The sequence below is a fragment of the Mustela lutreola genome, chromosome 1 (genome assembly GCF_030435805.1).
Source record: "Mustela lutreola isolate mMusLut2 chromosome 1, mMusLut2.pri, whole genome shotgun sequence".
Taxonomy (NCBI): domain Eukaryota; kingdom Metazoa; phylum Chordata; class Mammalia; order Carnivora; family Mustelidae; genus Mustela; species Mustela lutreola.
Window position 1 is genome coordinate 288,658,234 of NC_081290.1, and position 17,596 is coordinate 288,675,829.

Consider the following 17,596-nt stretch of genomic DNA (forward strand, 5'->3'; position numbering starts at 1 on the left):
TCTCGCCGTCAAACAGGTAAATAAAATATTGTAAGAAGGAGAACACAGAGGAGACTCGCACATCCCCGACCGTCCGCCCCGGCTCCTCGGGGCCCGGGCGCCGTGCGACCTGCTTCCTGGAGACGGGGCGTGGGTGTCCTGCCTGCCCAAGGCGCAGACCTGGACGCAGTCCGTTCTGCACGAAACCCCACTTCTGTTGCCCCTGCCACACAGCGTCCTTGTCACCTGCTGCCTCTCTTCTGTCACTGCCTCCCCCCCCCCCGCGCCCGCTGGCCCAGTGCTCAGCCCCTCCTCCACAAGGCTCTCCATGCAGGTGTCGTCGGGGACCAAGGCCTGGGCGCTGGGGTGCTCTGCACCTCTTGGCCTTGTGGCCTGGAGACAGGGAAATGGCTGTGGGCACGAACCTGCCCCCCCCGGGGCACCCCTTCCCCGACACCTGCACACACGCCCAGCTCACCCACCCGCGCCCTCCTGTCCTTAACCTCCAGCACGTGGATTCCAGACTGCACCCTCCCCCGCCACACCCCAGCTGAGGTCCCCCCGGGGCTGTGTGTCCACCCTGACCTCCAGCATCACCCACTGCGCAGGCCCATCCCCTGCACCGAGGCTGCCCTCCTCCGCCCTTCGGGGTCCTCCCTGGGCAGCGCGTGGCTGGGGACTCCGGGAGTGGCGTCCTCCTTCCGTCCCCGCCTGCCCATTGTCTGGGCATCACTCACTTCCGAGAACGCCCAGACCCCCATCTCCAGCCTGGGCCCCCGCACCCAGCAAGCCCACAGCCCAGAGCCAGCCCCCACCTGCTCTGACCCCCTTCTCTGGAGGCCCCCAGCCTGGTCCTCCTCAGCACGGCCTGGGCATCCCGTCTGCCCTGTCCACCAAGTCCTCTCATACACCTCCCCTCTGCCACGGCCCTCCCTCCCGGGGGGCGGCCATGTTTCCTCTCCCACTCCAGCCCCGCAAAGATGGTTCCAGAATGCAGAGCCCTCCCCACCCACGTGCTGGGGGCTGGTCCACAGGCTTGGCAGAAATCCCAAAAGGCTATGGGTCTGCAGGCCCTTCTGCCTGGGGTGCACCAGGACGGCCGGGCAGGCGGGGGAGAGGCATGGGGCGCCGGCACGGGGGCCTGGTGCGGAGCTGGACTCGGTGTTTGCTCCAGGGTCTGGTCTGGTTTTCCGCATCCTCTGTTCCCTCATCCACTCACTCATGGGGTCATTAGAGAGTGTGATAAACACCCACAAATCCGCTTCCCCGTCTGAGAATTGCAACATCCCCCAAACCTACATGCTTCCCCTCCGGGCGCTCCTGCTCAGGTCCCCCGGGGGGAATCACTACCCAGAATTTTGTGTTTGACATTTCCTTGACTTAAACAAAAAACAAAAACTCATTTCCCCACACAGTGAGTCTTCTCAAACCCAGTGAGCGGAGTCTTGTGGGAGCCAGGTCCCCGGCGCCCCTGCCTCCCTCTCCTGGTGGACACGGGCCCTGGACAGCTGCCCAGGTCACTCTGTTAGGTCCGTGGTAGGGCACTGCCTCTCTCGCCCTATCCAGCCAAAACCTGCTCCGTGAACCAGGCCGGAACACCCCTGGGTCCTCTCCACCCTGCCGACAGGCGCAGGGGCCCAAGGGTTGATTAGGCAGGGCCCCAGGCTGCAGGCTCTCTGAGGAGGGGCTGTCAGGACGGACCCAGACCGTGGGGCTGCAGCAGGGCCCCGGAGCTGAACTCAGGCGAGGCTGCAGGGCAGGCCAACGTGGTCCCTTGAGGTAGCCCGAGGTCAAGGGCATAACCCTTCCCCCGTGTCTGGCTGCTGGCACGTCCAGAGGGCAAGGGCATGGTGGCAGCCTGTCCTTCCTGGGCACCCCTCCGATGACCTGAGTGGAGGGACCTTGGGGGGGTCATCTGTCATTCCCTGCAGAGGACGTGGGACAGTGTGACCTTGCTGGGATGGTCCTCCTCGGGGCCTGTCTGGGGCATCATTCCTGGATGTGTGAGGAGGCCCGTGGTCTTGGGGAGGGGCAGAAGGCAAGACAAGCCCTCCCCCTGGGCCTGCTGTGGGGCTGGGCTGGCCTGACATCAGTTCCCAGGCGTGAGCGTGGACTGCAGCTTGGGTGTGTCCCTATTCCGTGGGCAGAAGCCACCCTGGGAGCTTCTGACCCAGGGCTGTGCCCATGTGTCCCCCGCGGGAAGAACGGGAGCTGCCCACCTTGCACCGGGAGGGCCCGCCTGTGTGGCCCCCGGCCTGGAATCATGCCGAATGGACAGGATCTCTGGGCCCGGCAGGTTCCCCCAGAGGACCACGCAGGGGACAGATGCTCTGCTCTCCAGAATCCTGGCTCACACAGGACTCAGGCCACAGGGTAGGGCGTGTCCAGGGCAAGCCTCCCGGTACCCCAGGGGCTGAGGGGTCACCACTGACCACAACGCACAGCTCTAGGGTGCAGGCTGGGTGGCTGCCAGCGCCTGGCCACCAGCACCACCCCGAAGACCCGGCAGCCCTTCGGGGGCCCCCCTGCCGCCCCCGCGGGCCACGAGGCCGGGCGGGACCAGACCAGACCAGTCACGGGGATTGGAATCCTTTATTGATCCCTGAGACGGGCTGTGTCCTCCTCGTCCCCTCCGCGGGCAGCGCCAGGCCGGGGGCGGGGCCGGCGGGCGGCCTAGGACTCGGTCTCGAACATCTTCTTGCGGCCCTCCATGCCCGACTTCTCCTCGATGTTCTTCCGCCAGTCGCCCACGTCGCGCAGGTCCCGCTCCTGGGGAGGGGGCGGTGGGAGCTGAGCCGGCGGCAGAGCCCGCGGGCCCGTCGTCTCCCCCGGGAGGCGGGCGCTGGGCAGCCCCGCGGGGCGCAGGGCTTGCGCCTACCTTCTCCGTGTCTTCCTTCTTGACCTGCTTCAGGTTGGCCCGCAGGTCCATGCACACCTTGTGCTTGGAGCCCAGCAGCGCCTTGAGCATGGCGTCGGCCGACATGCGCACCCTCCTCAGCGGAGGCCTCTTGAACTTGCCTCTCAGGTCGAACAGCTTCTGGTTCATGTCCTCCAGCTGCGAGGCGCGGGCACGGCAGAGTGGGAGCCAGCGGCGGCCAGGGCCCCTACCCCCGCGGGCTGGAGCGCCCCTCGCCAGGGCCCCCTACCCCCGCGGGCTGGAGCGCCCCTCGCCAGGGCCCCCTACCCCCGCGGGCTGGAGCGCCCCTCGCCAGGGCCCTACCCCCGCGGGCTGGAGCGCCCCTCGCCAGGGCCCCCTACCCCCGCGGGCTGGAGCGCCCCTCGCCAGGGTCCCCTACCCCCGCGGGCTGGAGCGCCCCTCGCCAGGGCCCCCTACCCCCGCGGGCTGGAGCGCCCCTCGCTAGGGTCCCCTACCCCCGCGGGCTGGAGCGCCCCTCGCCAGGGCCCCTACCCCCGCGGGCTGGAGCGCCCCTCGCCAGGGCCCCCTACCCCCGCGGGCTGGAGCGCCCCTCGCCAGGGCCCTACCCCCGCGGGCTGGAGCGCCCCTCGCCCCGGCCCGGCCCGGCCCCGCCCCTCGCCCGGCCCGGCCCCGCCCCTCGCCCGGCCCCGCCCCTCGCCCGCTCACCTCCTTGGTGCTCTTCTGGACCCTCACTTCCATGTCATACTTCTCCTCCTCCGCAGCGTCGATCTTGGCGTGCAGCTGTTTGCAGAGCTCCTGGGGGAGGGGGCGGCCGGTGGGAGGGGGGCAGTGGTTCACCTCCACCTGCCCTAACCACCTTCTGCACTGACAGGGAAACCGAGGCAGCAGGCCGGAGTGCTGCTGGGGTGGGGTACCTGCACTTCGGACATGGAGCTGGGGAGGTGCAGGGGGGGGCAGTGCTCGGACAGGTAGTTCTGCTTCTCCGACTCCCGGCGACCCTCCTCCTTCTCCAGCTCCGTGGCCGCAATCTGGAGCATGACACTCTGTAGGGGGCAGGGGCGCAGGGGGCAGACCAGTGAGGGACGGTGGGGGCCCAGCCCCGCACACACCCCAGGACCCAGGATGGCCCTCTCGGGGGACAGCACCTACCTTCAGGTGCTGTCTCCGGGCCGTGATGGCCCTGTTGCGTTTCTGAAGGGTTGGAGGGAAGAAGCAGAGTCAGGGCCCGTCTGGGTGCCCAGCACCCCCACATCCCTCCGCACTTGTCTCCCGGGGGGGCCGGTGGGACCCGTCTAGGAGGCAGCTGGACCTGGGGCTCCTGAGGCCTGCTTGGGGGCCCCGGGCCCAGAACACCTGTGCCCACGTGGCAGGTGAGGTCCGAAGGCTCGGGGTGCGGGGTGGAGAAGGTTGATGCCTCCGGAGCAGCGGGAGAGGCAAGGGAACCCAGCAGGGCCCGGGGGGGGGGGGTGCAGTGGAAAAGGAGAAGCGATTCTGGAAACCAGCCACGGCCTCACTTCCCCTCCCCTGGGAGGCGCTGAGACCACTTCCTCTGTCTCTGCGTGGCTAGGTGGCTGGGTGGGGCGCGTTCAAGGGGCGGGCTGGTCAGCTTCCCTTAAGCTTCGACCTCTGACCTGCCCCAGGTAGGGGGTCCCATCCGCTCTGTGTTTCATGCCCTCCCCCGGCACCCCAAGCAGGTACTCACCTCCTCACTGTCCCAGGGAGGGGGCGAGAGTGGGGGGAAGAGAAGAGAGAAGTTAGGGACATGGATGGGGCCGTGGGGTGGGGTCGCTGCTAGTGAAGGTGGCCAGAGGGGGCTGGGGGAGCTTCAGAGACCCCCCCAGGTGGGGGAGGGCAGCAGGGGCCCTGGGTTTGGGGCTGACTTACTCCCCCATCCTGATGTCCTGTGCTTAGAGCCTGTGGGAGAGAAAAGGTCTGGGCATGAGGGCCACGGTCCCCATCCCTCCGTGGACACCCGCTGCCCACGTGGGGGGGGCCAGGCCTCACACCAACCCTGCCCCCTGTCGCCCTGCCCAGCTCTGGCCTCCTTGGAGGCGCTGTCTTGGGATTCCCAGGGTGAGAAGAGGAGAAAGTGTTCCCAAAATGTCCTGGGCGGGGCCCGGACTGCTGCAGCTGTCCCTGAGCTCGTGGGGGGGGGGGGGCGGGCCCTCGCAGGTGGCCACCAGAGCCACCCAGCTATTTTTAGTTCTGTTCCTTCGGCTCTGGGCCCAAGTGCATGCAAGAAACTGCTCCTGCCTGGGGCTGGGGTCCCTCGGCCCATCAGATCCCCTCCTCATGTCCCGCCCAGAAGTGAGGCCCCGTGATCCGGGGGCTGTCTGTGACCCCTGAACCCCCCGCCCCCTCCGGATGCATCTCTGCCTGGCTCCCAACTCCATGGAGCTCCCCCAGAGAGGCTGCTGGAGACCCCAACCCCCAGGACCCCCACCCTGGGAAGTTATCCTGCAAGCCAGCTCAAGAAGCGCGTGTCCTCGGCCTAAGCTGGCCAGGCTGGCCTCACCTAGCGTCTGGGCAGCAGCACTGGGAGCGAGGTCAGGCCAGCAGCGGCAAGCTGGGCTGGTGGGCCCAGGGGGAGGGGTATAAATGGCCTCCCCCAGGCTGGGCCCCTGCTCAGAAAGGGCATGGAGCCCTCCTCAGACCAATGGGGGCACAGGGGCCTCCCCACCTGCCCAGGCCGCCTGGCCCGGCCCAGCCGCGTGCTGTCGTCCAGTCCAAGAAGTCTTGGTGGGGGGGGGGGGGGGGGTGGCGAGGTTGGGTTGCTCTATTTAGAGCTCGGTGACAAGTTCGAGAAGCCTCCCTTGTTCCTACAAGGAACTGCTGGTCAGCTGTCTGCGGCCTGGCTGGGCCACCACAGGTCACAGGCTCAGGGTCAGCTGAGAGATCACTCAGGCCCTAAGCCAGGGCGTGCGCCTCAGTTTCCCCTCCGCTTCCCCTGGGGGGCAGGCTTCCTGGGCCCGGAGCAGCTCCCCTGCAGCTCCCACGGGGCTTTGAGCTGGGCCAGGGGTCCCCGGCATGAGCTAGCCACGTCCCTTCCTTCCTCCAAGCTGGCTCCAGCTTGGGGGCAAGGCCTGGACCCCCAAATGTGGCCCACAGCCATGGCCAGGGCCTTCTGGGTGGGGGCTGCCCTCCCCCGGCTGCGATCCTGTCCCCCCAGCCAGGAACAGGAGGGAGGGCGGGTGCTGGCCGTGCAGCCGCCGGAACGCCCGGCCCTGGGGTGGTTCCTGGCTCCCTCGGAACCTGTCCTTCAACCCCAGGATGGCGGCACCACCCGCCTGGGAACCTCTCCCTGACCCGCGGGGCCTGGGGCCCGCCTGGCTGCCTGGGCAGGCCCGGACTGCTGCCCTTCTCACCCCGGCCGCGCCTGCGCCCCCCACCCAGGCCCCCCACCCAGCAGAGACATCCGGAGGACCATGACTTGGAATCCTCTGAGCTGGGGGCGCGTGGCCCCAGCCCCGCCGGCCTCACGGGCCGTGGGGAGGGTCAGGGGGAGCTAAAGCCGTCCAGATGTGTGGGGATTAGAGCTGCATTCCTGGCCAGGGCTGAGCCCCCGAGGCCCGCGGCTTCTGAAGACATCTACCGCCCCCTGCCGTCTGGATGGGGAGGCCCGTGGCAGCCGCCGTCGGAAAGTGGGGGGGCCCTGCGGGCGGCTAAAGCGGCCCCTTGGGTTGGGGTCCTTTTCCTCGGCTGTGACCACCTCCAACTGCCTCCTGATTTCCTCTTGTGTCCCCATGGGGCCGGCTGCAGCCTCCCTCCCAGACCCTGCAGCCCCACTGCCAGCGAGGGCTGCCTTCCTCTTTGCACCTTCCCTGCCGGCCCCAGAGGGGACCCCGTCACCCCACCGAGGGGTCAGGCACGGGTCAGAGGCCTCAGGGCCCCAGGACCCTGGAAGGAGTCCTCTCCGGCAGCAGTGCTGGAGGAGCCCTTGGCCCCACAGTGTCTGTGGGCTCAGAAAGGACACTCGGCCACGGCAAGAACAGGGATTTATTACGGTGTCCCCCGGGGAAGCCAGGACAGCACCCCCACCTCAGTCCCAGGAGCCAGGCAAGGTCAGATGCAGGCGGGGCTTCAGGCCCAGAGCACGGTCCACCTCCCTGGCCGGACGCAGTGGGTGCCACTGGGCGACGGGCCGCCGGGCGTGGGCCAGCATGTCTGCCCAGTGCTGCAGGGGCTGACCAGAGGCCCGGGCACCAAGCAGCACCTTGCCCACCGGCTCAGCCCGAAACTGTGGGCCCCGGGCCCAGACAGCCAGCACCAGGTCCACGCTCTGGGCGGAGGCCCGCCGAGGTGCATGGGGGAAGAGAAAGTCAGCAGTCGGTTTGGCCCCAAGGGCCCCCCCCACCCTTCCTCCAGGCAGCCCACCTGGATCTGGCTGAAGGGCACAAGGAATGTGAAGGCCTCGTTGAAGTAGGGGGAGGCGGTGCCCTTGCGGGCCGACGTCTTTCTCTTCCGCCACTTTCGCTGGTTCAGCATGAGCTGGACCTTCACATAGGGGTCTGGGCAGGAAAGGGATCCGAGGTGTCCCAGGTCTGAGGGCCGAGCCCAGGGCCCCCTCTCCGCGCAGAAGGACACGCACGGCTCTCACCTGCCAGGCCCGGGCTCAGACCTCGCGCCTCCAGCACAACTATGGTCATCCGACCCGAGCTGGGGACGTAGCGGAGCGAGAGACACAGCTCTCCCGACGGCTCGGGCTACGGGTGGTGAGAGGGGACCTCAGTCTCGCCGAGGCAGCCAGGGCAGGGACAGGCTGGAGCCCCGCAGCGCGTGGCCTCACCTCCGCAGCGCCCGGCGGGCCCAGCTGGTACCACTGCTCCAGGACGTGCTGCAGGTCGACGGCGCCCAGCGGCAGGCTGAGCTCCCCCAGCGGCTCGGGGGCAGAGAAGCGCTTGGAGCCCAGCACCTGCACCCGCAGCGTGGCCCCAGCCAGCTCTTCCTGCGGTATCTGTGAACCCGGGTGTGAGCCGGGCACCCCTCCCCCAGCCTGCGCCCCCCCGCGCCCCCCCAGCCCCGACGCACGTGGAAGCAGCAGGTCTCCTGAAACGCGGGGCAGAGTGTGCCGCGGTGCACCCTCGTCTCATGGCTGTGCCCTGCCTGGGTGGAGAGGCTGACGCGGGCGTAGGGGTCCGCCGTGCCACCCGGCCCACAGGCCCTCAGGTCCGCGGCCTGCTTGAGGCCCACCTTGATCTGCGAGTCGAGGGGACTCAGCCTGGGCCCCTCCCTGGTCAGCCCCGCACCCAGCACCAGCCTGACACCCAAGCCCTCCCTGAACCCGCAGACCCTCGGGGCCTGCCCGGGGCCGCACACCTCCTGCCTTGAGAAGTCGTACTCCAGGGAGAGCTGCAGGCGCCCCCAGTGCTGGGCATCCTCCGGGGCAGTCTCTGAGGTGTCCACATCCGGTTGCACCTGGAGAAAGTAGGGACAGGCGACCGGTGCTGCTGGGACGCCCAGGCCAGGCCACGCAAGGGCTCATACCCTCAGCGCGTACCCCATCTGTGAGATGGGGCTTAGTGGACTGGTCTCCTCCAGAGCCACCTCGAGCACCACTGCCTTTCCCCAGACCTTCCCGTGGCTCCCTGGGGCCCGGGACCAACCTCTGGGGCCGGCATTCGGGGCCTCCAGGCCTTAGTCCCACGTGCCTCCCTAATACCGTGGCTCGCCGCTTCTACTACGGGGGCGGGGGTGGGGGGCCCTCCCTGCCTCTGCTCCTACGGAGACCAGACCATCGCTGGGGCCAGAGCCTGCCCTGAAGCTGGGCCTTGAGCTGCTCTCGGGGATGGCCCAGCCCAGAGCAGAGGGCTCCAGGAGCGCGGGTGTCCTCACCAGGTGGGAGCTGGTGGTCCCTTGAGGACTGCCCAGGCCCACAGCCTCCCTGTCCCTGGGCTTCTTCCTGTGGCCACGGCGGCAGCAGCAGCAGACAGCACAGAGGAGGCAGGAGACCATGAGGATGCCGGCAGCCACAGCAATGACAATGATTGCCCAGCGGGGCCCTGGGCGGGGTGGGGGGGTGCGGGAATGGAGCGGAGATGCCCCCCCGGACAGCACCTGACCCCGCCAGGCCCACCGTCCCCATGCACCTCTGGGGAATCCCACAACTCACAAGGGAGCCTGGCGATGAGGTCCGGAATGAGCCCGGGTATAGCCGTGGTGCCAGCCGGGGCCGGGGTGCTGTGGGGGCCCAGGGGGGGCCCCATATTCCCTCCCTGCTGGCTGGGAGCAGACAGCAGGGGTGGCTGGCTCACCTCTGGGGCTGGCCCCTCAGCCCCCGGCCCACTGCTGCACTGCCCAGCAGCAGCGAGCCTGGGGTCTGCCTGGGCAAGGGCTCTGAGTAGAGCCAAGGGGAGGGAGGCATTGGGCTCTGGCCAAAGTGCCAGCTTGGCTGCCACAGGCCCAGCCTCCTGGCCACCTCCCCAGCCCCCAGCCCCCAGCCCCCAGCCCCAGCCGAGGAGGCCAGGTGTCCTCCTGACAGAGCCCCCTCCTCCAGGAAAGCCCATTCTTTCCGGGGCTCCCTCCTTTGGGCCCTGGTCCCTGCCTGGGGGCTGTTGTCGGGGTCCTGACTCATCCCTGGCCCTGACCTCAGGCCCACTCTGGTTTTTCGGTCACACAGGTGGACCGCCCCAGCCTTGGAGTGCTCAGGGAGCAAGGAGATGGGGACTCTGGGGGGCCAGGGCTCTGCTGGGGTCACGGGGGCACATGGGGGAGGAGTGGGGGTCGGCTGCCGGGGAGAGCTTGTCCAAGCAAGCCTGGGCTGGAGATGCATTCCCGGCATGGGCTGGGTGCCAGCAGCGCCTGGGGAGCAGGGAGAGGTGAGGGCAGGCAGGGACAGGGTGAAGCCGGGAGCGGCCAGAACATTCCTTGCAGACTGACTCAGCAGCCACTGCCCAGACCTGCCCACCTGCCGACCTGCCACCCTTCTTGCCGGTGGGGGGGAGGGGGCGCGGCGCAGCCTACCTGCCGGGGGCCCGGGGCGGGAGCACACCTGGCCAGCCGGGGCTGGCTGCTCCCACCCACACCAGGGACCGGGGACGCAGAGTTGGGGGTGCTGGAGGCCACGATGGTGCCCACTGAGACCCCAGGCCCACGGGCACCTTCCCCCCACCGGCTTAGCTCCTCCTGGCCTCCTCCAGCAGCCAAGGTTGGAGCCTGCCACCCCCCAACCCAGGGACCCGGACGTGGCCATGACACCCATGCACACAGCACCAACGCTCCCTCCCCAGCAGGTCGGGCAGGGGCCACCCTACTCCCAGCACCAACCTGAGCCTTCAGAGTTCAGTGGAGGGAGTTTTGGCCCTGAGAGTGCCCAGGCCCCAGGTGTCCCCCGTCCCAGGCCTAGCCGTGTCACCGGGAGGGCTGTGTGTGTTGTTCCCATGGGGTCTTGTACGGATAGGGAGGAGGCAGCTGAGAAGAGGAGCGGACGGCCAGGGAGCCGCAGCCCCGAGAAGGAATGAGGAGGCGGGCCCCGCGCGGCAGGGAACCGGGCTCAGACGGGCCCGGGCCTGGTTTAACGCCCGCCGTGGCTGTCTTGAAATTCTAACCATTTCGAACCAAAGGCTGCGTGTTTTATGGGCCCCACAAGTGAAGGAGCTGATTCTGGTTCCTTTGGGGGAGCCTCTGCTGTGGGGTGCGGGTGCTCAGGGCGGCCCATAGGCCTCCCCCAGCCTCTGTCCTCTGAAGGATGCCGCAGGGGGCTCCGCTTCCCAGGGTGGCTGCCGGAGGGCCCCGGGGGGCGGCGGGCGGCCTGTGGGCTCGTGGGGGTCCTGCGGGGTCCTCGGAGCAGGACGCCAGAGGCCCAACCCAGAGCCCCCAGCTCCCCCATGGAACCGACAGTCAGTGAGACTTTCTGGAATGCCAGAGCCCACGTGTCTTCTGGAATTAAAGTCGCTTCATGGGAGACATTCATGGCTGAGAATTCCAGGAGCCACGTTAGCACGGAATGTGTGTGTGTGTGTGTGTGTGTGTGTGTGTGTGTGTGAGAGAGAGAGAGAGAGTGGACAGGTCGGTGGGGTGCCCGCGTGTGCGTGCCTCTGCCTGTGCCCGCGGCGGGGCAGCGTGGGCACGGACTCCGGGGGCCTGGCAGAATTCTCCGGCCACCCCAGGGAAGATGGACCCCTGGACCATGGGCCATGTCTGGAGCTGGCCCCTGAGGGTCCTGGGACACGGGGGGGTGCCGGTCACAGGCGCTTGGGGACCCCCAGGCCGGGGGAAGGGCACAGGGTCCCTCAGGACCTCCAGGTCCTCACGGAGGTGAAGGTTCGGGCAGACGCGCAGCCACCAGGTGGCGCCGCGGGCTCCGTGGGACCCAGACCGCGACTCGGGGAAGCGGGGCGCCCTGGGCGGGGGTGCGGGGTGGGGGGAAGCCGCGGCGACTCGGGGGCCTGCCTGGCTGAGGGCTCTCCTGCACCAGCGCCTGGGGCCGCCTTCCCACCGCAGCTCCCCGGGTCGCCCTCTGCTCAGGCACCGGTGGCCCCGCGGGGAGGTCCCTCTCCCGCCCAGAAAGGGAGCCGCAGGGTGTCCTTCCTGAATGGAATCCCGGCCCCAGACGCGGGACAGGGACGCTCCCTCCTGCACATGCAGACACAACCCCGTGGCTCCCTGGGGACCGCACAGCCTCCTGGCCGCCTCCCTGCATGGTCCCGGCTCTGCTCCCACGGCCCTTCCCTCCCATCCCCCGCCCACTCACCCTTCAAGGCCTGCGTGAGCCCCACCTCCTCCAGGAAGCCCTCCTGGTCACTCCCCGCCCTCCGACCTGACCTGCCTGGGGGTTGTGCTGGACCTAGCCTGCCTCATCGACGCAGGAGCAGAGGGGGCTCCGTGGTGGCCTGGAGCCTGGCACCCTTGAAAGCCAAGCCAGCCACCCCCTCCACCTTCAGTCTGACTGGAATTGTCTGTCCTGTGGGCCCTCCTCCTGGGGAAAAGGAAGCCCCCCCAGGTGCCGGATGGGGGGGCAGACCCCCAGGTGTGTCTCATTCTCACCTGCTTCCCGCTCTTCCTGTGGCTGGCCTGGCCTCCAGGCCTTTCTCTCTACCCTGGGGATGTGGGGACCGTGCTGGGTGCCGTGGCCAGGCCTCCAGGAAAGAGACCGTTGTCTTGGTGGGGGAGGGGGTGAGAGGCCGGGCTTCGGGGAGCCCCACCTCAGAGCCGGAACTGCTGGCCCTCAGGAACTGGGGAACTCCCTTGGGAGGAGGGTCCTCCCCGAGACCTGGGTGCCAGGCCACCCACAGGGGTCCCTCCGGGGACGCTGGGCTCTCTCCCTCCCAGAGGCCCTGCGGGAGGGGGTGACGGCCTGTCTGGGCTGAACGTGAGGAGAGGCGGCTGCAGGGAAGTCAGGCTGGACGTGGCCCGGGAAGGTTCTGCACCCGAGGGTGCCCCGAGTCATGGGGACTCTGGGTCTGGAGGAGCGCGGCTTTCTGGAGCCGCTGAAACCAGGCACCGGGAGCGCACGGTGTGGCCAGGACAGTAAAGCGCATGCGGGACAGGGACCCGGCCGGGCGGCACCATCATCAGTGACTGTCTGAGCCTGCCTGGTCCCACCAGCGCCTGGGCTTCCAGACCTTCCGGAGGTCACTTTACCCCCACATCGGGCCCGCCCCATCCCCAGAGGTCTCGGCTCCTGTCGGGCCAGCGGGCCAGAAGTCCTGGCTCCCCTTGCCCTGTGCCCCTTGCTCCGGTAGAGCCAGCGGGGCCGTGAGCTCAGCTCCCACACGGCTCAGGCCAGCTCAGCTGGTCTGGTCACCCCGGCTCCAATCCCTGCCTGCACCCAGCCCCGAGTGGCCCTCCCAGGCCAGGGTGTCTCTCTGAACCAGTTCCTGCTGCAGTGGGGGGGGGGGGGGACACGGAGTCGGTTAATGCTTAACAGGACAGCCGGTGGCACCGGGGCGGCAGGCCGGGCTGGTCGGGCAGGGCTTCCCGGAGGCTGCTGCGGGGACACAGCATGCGGGTCAGGCATCGCAGGGCTCTGAGGATGCGTCCCCCTGTGCGGGGCTTGGCTCTTTCTCCAAGTCCTTCCCAGTGAGAGGGTTTGCCAGAAGGAGCTAGGCCCTCGGGGACCAGGAGCAGCCCCGGCTGTGCTCAGGGTGCTCGGGGGGCAGGCCGGGGCCCGTACTTTGGGGGGAGGACGCAGCGCGGGGGCCGCACATGCTGTGGGGTCCTGGTGTGCAGCGAGCACATGGCCCCTGCGTGCGGCCCTCCCCAGCCCTACTGTAGGGTCTTTGTGCCTTTCTCAGGATACGGCGCCTCCTTGGCGAGACGGGCGTCTGAGGCTCCAGGGCGGGAAGGGGAAAACCAAACAGAGCTGGCAGCTCCCGGCCAGCCCCGCGGCCCCCGAGACGGCGGCTTGGCAGCCAGCGGCCACATGGAGGCCCTGGCGGGGCTCCTGGCCGGGGGAGCTTCCTTTGAGGTCGCCTGGGGAATGTTTGAGGTTGGAACTCACGGCAAACGCTGGCTCGGGGTAGCCAGGAGCCGCTGGCCCAGAACCGTGGGACGTGCCAGGACAGCACGTGCGCACCCTGCCCAAGCTGACCCCGCGGCCGCCCCCCACTCCTCCGGGCCTCGGGGTGCTCGCCTCGGTGTGGCCCTGGGCAACGTGGGGTGCCCTGCGCCCGTTTGCTGGCTCTCCGCGGGCGTGTGTCCCAGAGCTGAGAGGCCGGCTGCCCATGCCTTCTTCATCGAGGGCGCCCGAACCCCACACCCGAGCCTCCGGGAGCCTGTAGCCCGCTCTGCCTCACGCGTCTGAACGCTGACGCCCCGGTGCTGGTTCCAGACCTCCATGTCTTCTCCCGGGAGTCCCCGTGCTGTCAGCAAGCCCGGTTTCTGGGGGACGTGGACCCCACACCGTGGCAGATCTCGGTCAGTTAGGTCCTGTCAGCGCGTGTCTTTCTCACTGTGTGGCTGCATGTGGACCCGTGTCAGAAAACTGAGGTTCCTTGGGACACCTGGGTGGCTCACTTGGTTGGACGACTGCTTTCGGCTCAGGACTCTCCGGCCTGCAGTCGCCAGGTGCCTGGACAGCCTGTACCCCCTCGTTGGCCCCTTGGGTGCCTGGATTCCCCACTGACACGTCTCCCGTAGGCCGGAGCGCCAGGCCAGGCCCGGTGGCCTCATTCCTGTGGCTTGGACAGAGCCCTGGGTTCCATCCGCCCCCAGCCTGTGCATGTCACCCTTGTTTCTGGGTACTTGTGCTGTTCCTCTGTGTGCTGGGCTGTCTGTCTGCCCTGCCGCCCAGGGCTTTGGGAGCTGGGCCCCCACCCGACGAGCCTGGGGTCCTGAACCCCTTCAGCCTCAACAGGGGGTCCTGGCCCCATTACATGGAGTGCCCGGGCTCTGGAGCCCATTAGTCTGAGAACCTGGGTCCCACACCCAGTATGTGGGTCCTGAGCGCCCTCCGCTGGAGCATCCGGGTTCCTGTGTCCCCTCAGCCCCCCAAAAGCTGGACGGCCCACCCCACGTGCCTTAGCCTCTACAGCTGGCCGCTTGTTGCCTGTCCTCGTGGATTCTGTTCTTGTGGCTTGGGGGTCTGTTCCCGTTCCCTGGAGAGTCGGGGCGACTTCTCTGCCGTCCAAGCCCCCCAGCCTTTCTGAGCTGGGTCAGGCTGGGGGACAACAGACCTGGAATCCCACGAGTCCCGCATCCGGGCGCCTCGGGCTCCAGGAGCGCCACGGCGGGCTCACGGAGGCGGCTGCCTCTGGCTCTGTCAACCCCAGTCTGGGTCATCCGGGCATGTGGCAGCCGGCGGCCCCCTGGGTCTGTGTGGCTCTGGGGAGCTGCCCGTGTTGCAGCCTGCTTGTCCACACAGATGAGGGCCTGCCACCCTGAATCTCTGGACCCCAGCTCCCGACTCTGAACATGGGCCTGGCCCTCTGTCCCCCAATCTCCCGATCCAGCTGCACTGTCCCCTGAAGGCCCAGGTCCTGGGCAGCCTGTACCCCACTCCTCTGAACCTCTCAGCAACGAGACTTCGACCGTCAACCTGACAGAGCTCTGCCATTTCCAGGGCCTTGGGGCCGTCACCCCCAGTTGGAGGTTGGCGGGGTGCTGGGCCACATGCTCCCTCCTGCGGCTCCCTGAACCCCAAAGTTATCAGGGTCTCAGGCAGCCTAGCCCCTCACCATCTGCCTCTCAATGTATGCCCACATCCTGGGGCTCAGACCCCATCTCCAGACGTCTGGGGCCCGTCATGGGCGTCTGGCCTGCAGGATCCCGTTCAGCCCCATCCCGTGCCGGGTCTCCGTGCCGGGCTCCTGCGTGGCTCCACGCAGAATCCCTGATGGTTCTGTGCCCCTTCCTTGGGGGTCTGAAGCCCCCACATCCTGGAGTATCTGAGGGGCCCAACCCTGACCGTGCAAGGGTCTGGGTCCTGGCCCCCCATGACCATGCATGGCCGATGCCGGGACCCCATGGATCCAGGAACGGGAGACTGACCCTTTGACCATGGATACCTAGATGCTCACGGCGCTGCGGGCCGTCACACCCCGCTGCTGAGTGCCCGAATCCTGTGCACTCGTGACGCTGGGTGTCGGGATGCTCTGCTCCCCTGTCCCTGCGGATCTGGGCAGCATGTACCCTCAGCGGCCTACACCCCACACCTCACGTAGGCTCGTGTCCCCGGGTCCCGGGCCCCACCAGCCAGGTCCAAGTTCCACCGCGTCTTTGGACGCCTGCGGCCCATTCATGGGTGTCCGTCCTGTGTGAGCCCATTCATCTTGTCCCGGCACGTCTGTGCCCTATTCATGCGTGGCTCTGGGCCCCCGCCCACCCATGTCTCAAAGACAGTCTGTGCTTTGTCGTGCCTGTTCCAAGAACAGCCGCGTGCAGCCGGCAGGCACATTCCAGGGTTTGGCCGAAGGCCAACGCAAACGCTGGTCTTGCTGGCACTGGCCGCCCGCGGGCCAGAGGCGGGGGGTGGCCGTGGGGAGGGGAGAGTGGGGACCCTCGGTTTGGGAGCGTGCGATCAAAGCCTTCCGTACATGGGGCATGTCCCGGACAGGCTGCCAGCAGGAGGGGCGGCATGCACGTTCCAGACCCCTCCACCGAGCCCACCGTTTCCTGCCGGGAAGGGTGGGGGCAATCTGGCTGCCAGGCTTGTCCCCCTCTGCACGGGGCAGGGGCCCGGTGTCCCAGGCCAGGGCTGGGAGCCGAGGCTGCTCGGGCAGAGGTGGGGATCATCTCTGGAGGCCGCAGAACCCTGGCCACCTGGTCAGCCACCTCCCCACCTCGGGGCTGTGGGGTCCCCGGGAAGATGGGCCCCTTGCTGCAGAGCCCCGTCCTCATTAGGCTGTCTCGGGGGGGGGGGGGGCTCGCTCTGCCTTCATTGTCTCCCTGTGCGTGTCAGGAGCAGGAAGGGAGTGTGCATGTGACCTCTTCTTGCCCAGAGGGTTCCCCGCTTCTCTGGGCTCCCCGTGTGAGCCAGGACGCAGACAGACCCCCTGGGGCCCTGTGTGGGAGAGACCGGGTCTGGGACGTGCAGGCTCCCTGGGGTCAGCAGGGGAGCCCACAGGCCTGTGTTCTCCGGGTGTGAGCCAGCTTTGTCCTGGCTTTCTGGTTCGGGTTTCCAGGGTTGGGGGAGTAGGGGCAGGAGGATGCTTTGTAGTCTCTGGGGCATCTCTGGGTGGACCCTTCTCTTGGGACCCCACGGGTCCAGGATGGAGCATGCTGGCTCTCACCTGCCGTCCTCACCTGCCTCGCTCACTCTCTGTGGGTCCCAGCCTGCCCCTTCCCACTCCCTCGGAGCTTAAAGCCAGGCCACCTGCCCTGTTCCCACCACCACTGACACCCCCCAGCCCCCAGGGCTGTGGCAGGCCCACCCGGGTTTCTGGCTAGAAGCACAGAACCCCACTCTCAAGAATGTTTGGGGAGATGGCAGGGGGGGCCCGGGCCACGGGGACCCAAGCCTAGGGCAGTGCCAGCCGTGGGCCCTGGGGGGGCTTATGGACACGTTGACAGCAGGTGTACCCCTTTCTGGACCATCTCCCGGGGTTGTGGGCTGCTGGGACACCCCTGTGGGCTGGGTATAGTGACACTGACCTCCGCCATGTGGTGGGGACACTGACCTCCAGTGGCTTGCACACCTTAGCACTCGTGGAAGCTCCGCCATGTGGACCGTGGCAAGCACTGTGACGCCTTGTTACAGACGCAGGGCATGAGCCGGGGACCCCAACCCCCCACGGCCGCCCGAGTCCCCGCACAGCCCGTTCCAGACCTGGAGCGTCTGCTTCCCCGCCAGCAGCTCTCCCCACCCAGCCCTCACCCAGCTTTGGGCTGTCCGGGAGACGTGTCGGGGGCTCCCTGGTCTCCCTCCCAGCACGCGGCTGGCGTTCTGCAGGTGAGCGTGGGGAATGCTGCTTGGCCTGGGACCCTCCCCACGGGTCCCCCCTCCTGGGCCTCTCCGGGCCTGTCAGTTGCGCCCCCAGGGTAGCCGGAGTCCCCAGAATGCTGGCCTCCTCGGTGCGCCCTAGTCCATGAGGTCGGGCCAGGGCTTAGGTGGCGCGGTGGCCCGGCAGGGCCAGATCAGTCAGGTTCCAAGCTCCCCCTGCTGTCCGATGGCCGCTCCTGGAGGCGGCCTGACCTCCCGCTCCCGCCCGACCCTGTGCTGCCTCCCTGCCCGCCCAGCCTGACTCCGCCTGCCTCCCGGCCCTGGCCTGGCCGCCCTGGCAGGCGTGTGGGCGCCCCCTTCCGTACGCACGACTCTCGCTGGGCCCCTTCAGCACAGGCCGCGCCTGACCCTCTTCCCAGAGG

The 17,596-nt window shown here is 68.4% G+C and overlaps 1 protein-coding gene across 12 annotated transcripts; it reads right to left on the reverse strand.

Annotated features, from left to right (window-relative positions):
- Positions 1 to 2,552: 2,552 nt before the first annotated feature.
- TNNI2 (troponin I2, fast skeletal type) lies at positions 2,553 to 11,993 on the reverse strand. 12 transcript variants are annotated; one of them, XM_059151390.1, is made up of 15 exons: positions 11,840 to 11,993; positions 8,967 to 9,076; positions 8,690 to 8,856; positions 8,461 to 8,574; positions 8,174 to 8,272; positions 7,886 to 8,053; positions 7,644 to 7,811; positions 7,455 to 7,560; positions 7,232 to 7,365; positions 4,742 to 4,771; positions 4,007 to 4,048; positions 3,772 to 3,900; positions 3,563 to 3,652; positions 2,858 to 3,034; positions 2,553 to 2,748 (listed from the first exon to the last, which is right to left on the reverse strand). In XM_059151390.1, the coding sequence occupies exons 2-15, from the start codon at positions 9,058 to 9,060 to the stop codon at positions 2,653 to 2,655; spliced, it is 1,614 nt and encodes a 537-aa protein (XP_059007373.1). In that variant the 5' UTR covers positions 9,061 to 9,076; positions 11,840 to 11,993; the 3' UTR covers positions 2,553 to 2,652. The 12 variants fall into 12 exon arrangements, with proteins under 12 accessions (XP_059007373.1, XP_059007365.1, XP_059007415.1 ...); XM_059151382.1 differs by having other exon boundaries at positions 8,967 to 9,190; positions 11,840 to 11,959; XM_059151432.1 differs by having other exon boundaries at positions 8,690 to 8,756; positions 11,840 to 11,849.
- Positions 11,994 to 17,596: the final 5,603 nt, after the last annotated feature.

What these genes read in the sequence shown, in the direction of transcription:
- TNNI2 (XM_059151365.1), bottom strand. Translation starts at nt 9,360, where the DNA reads ATGGGCTTTCCTGGAGGAGGGGGCTCTGTCAGGAGGACACCTGGCCTC. An exon ending in ACGACTTCTCAAGGCAGGAG is followed by an intron (nt 8,054 to 8,173) that starts GTGTGCGGCCCC and finishes CTCGACTCGCAG; the next exon opens with ATCAAGGTGGGCCTCAAGCA. An exon ending in TCCAGAAGAGCACCAAGGAG is followed by an intron (nt 3,035 to 3,562) that starts GTGAGCGGGCGA and finishes CGCGCCTCGCAG; the next exon opens with CTGGAGGACATGAACCAGAA.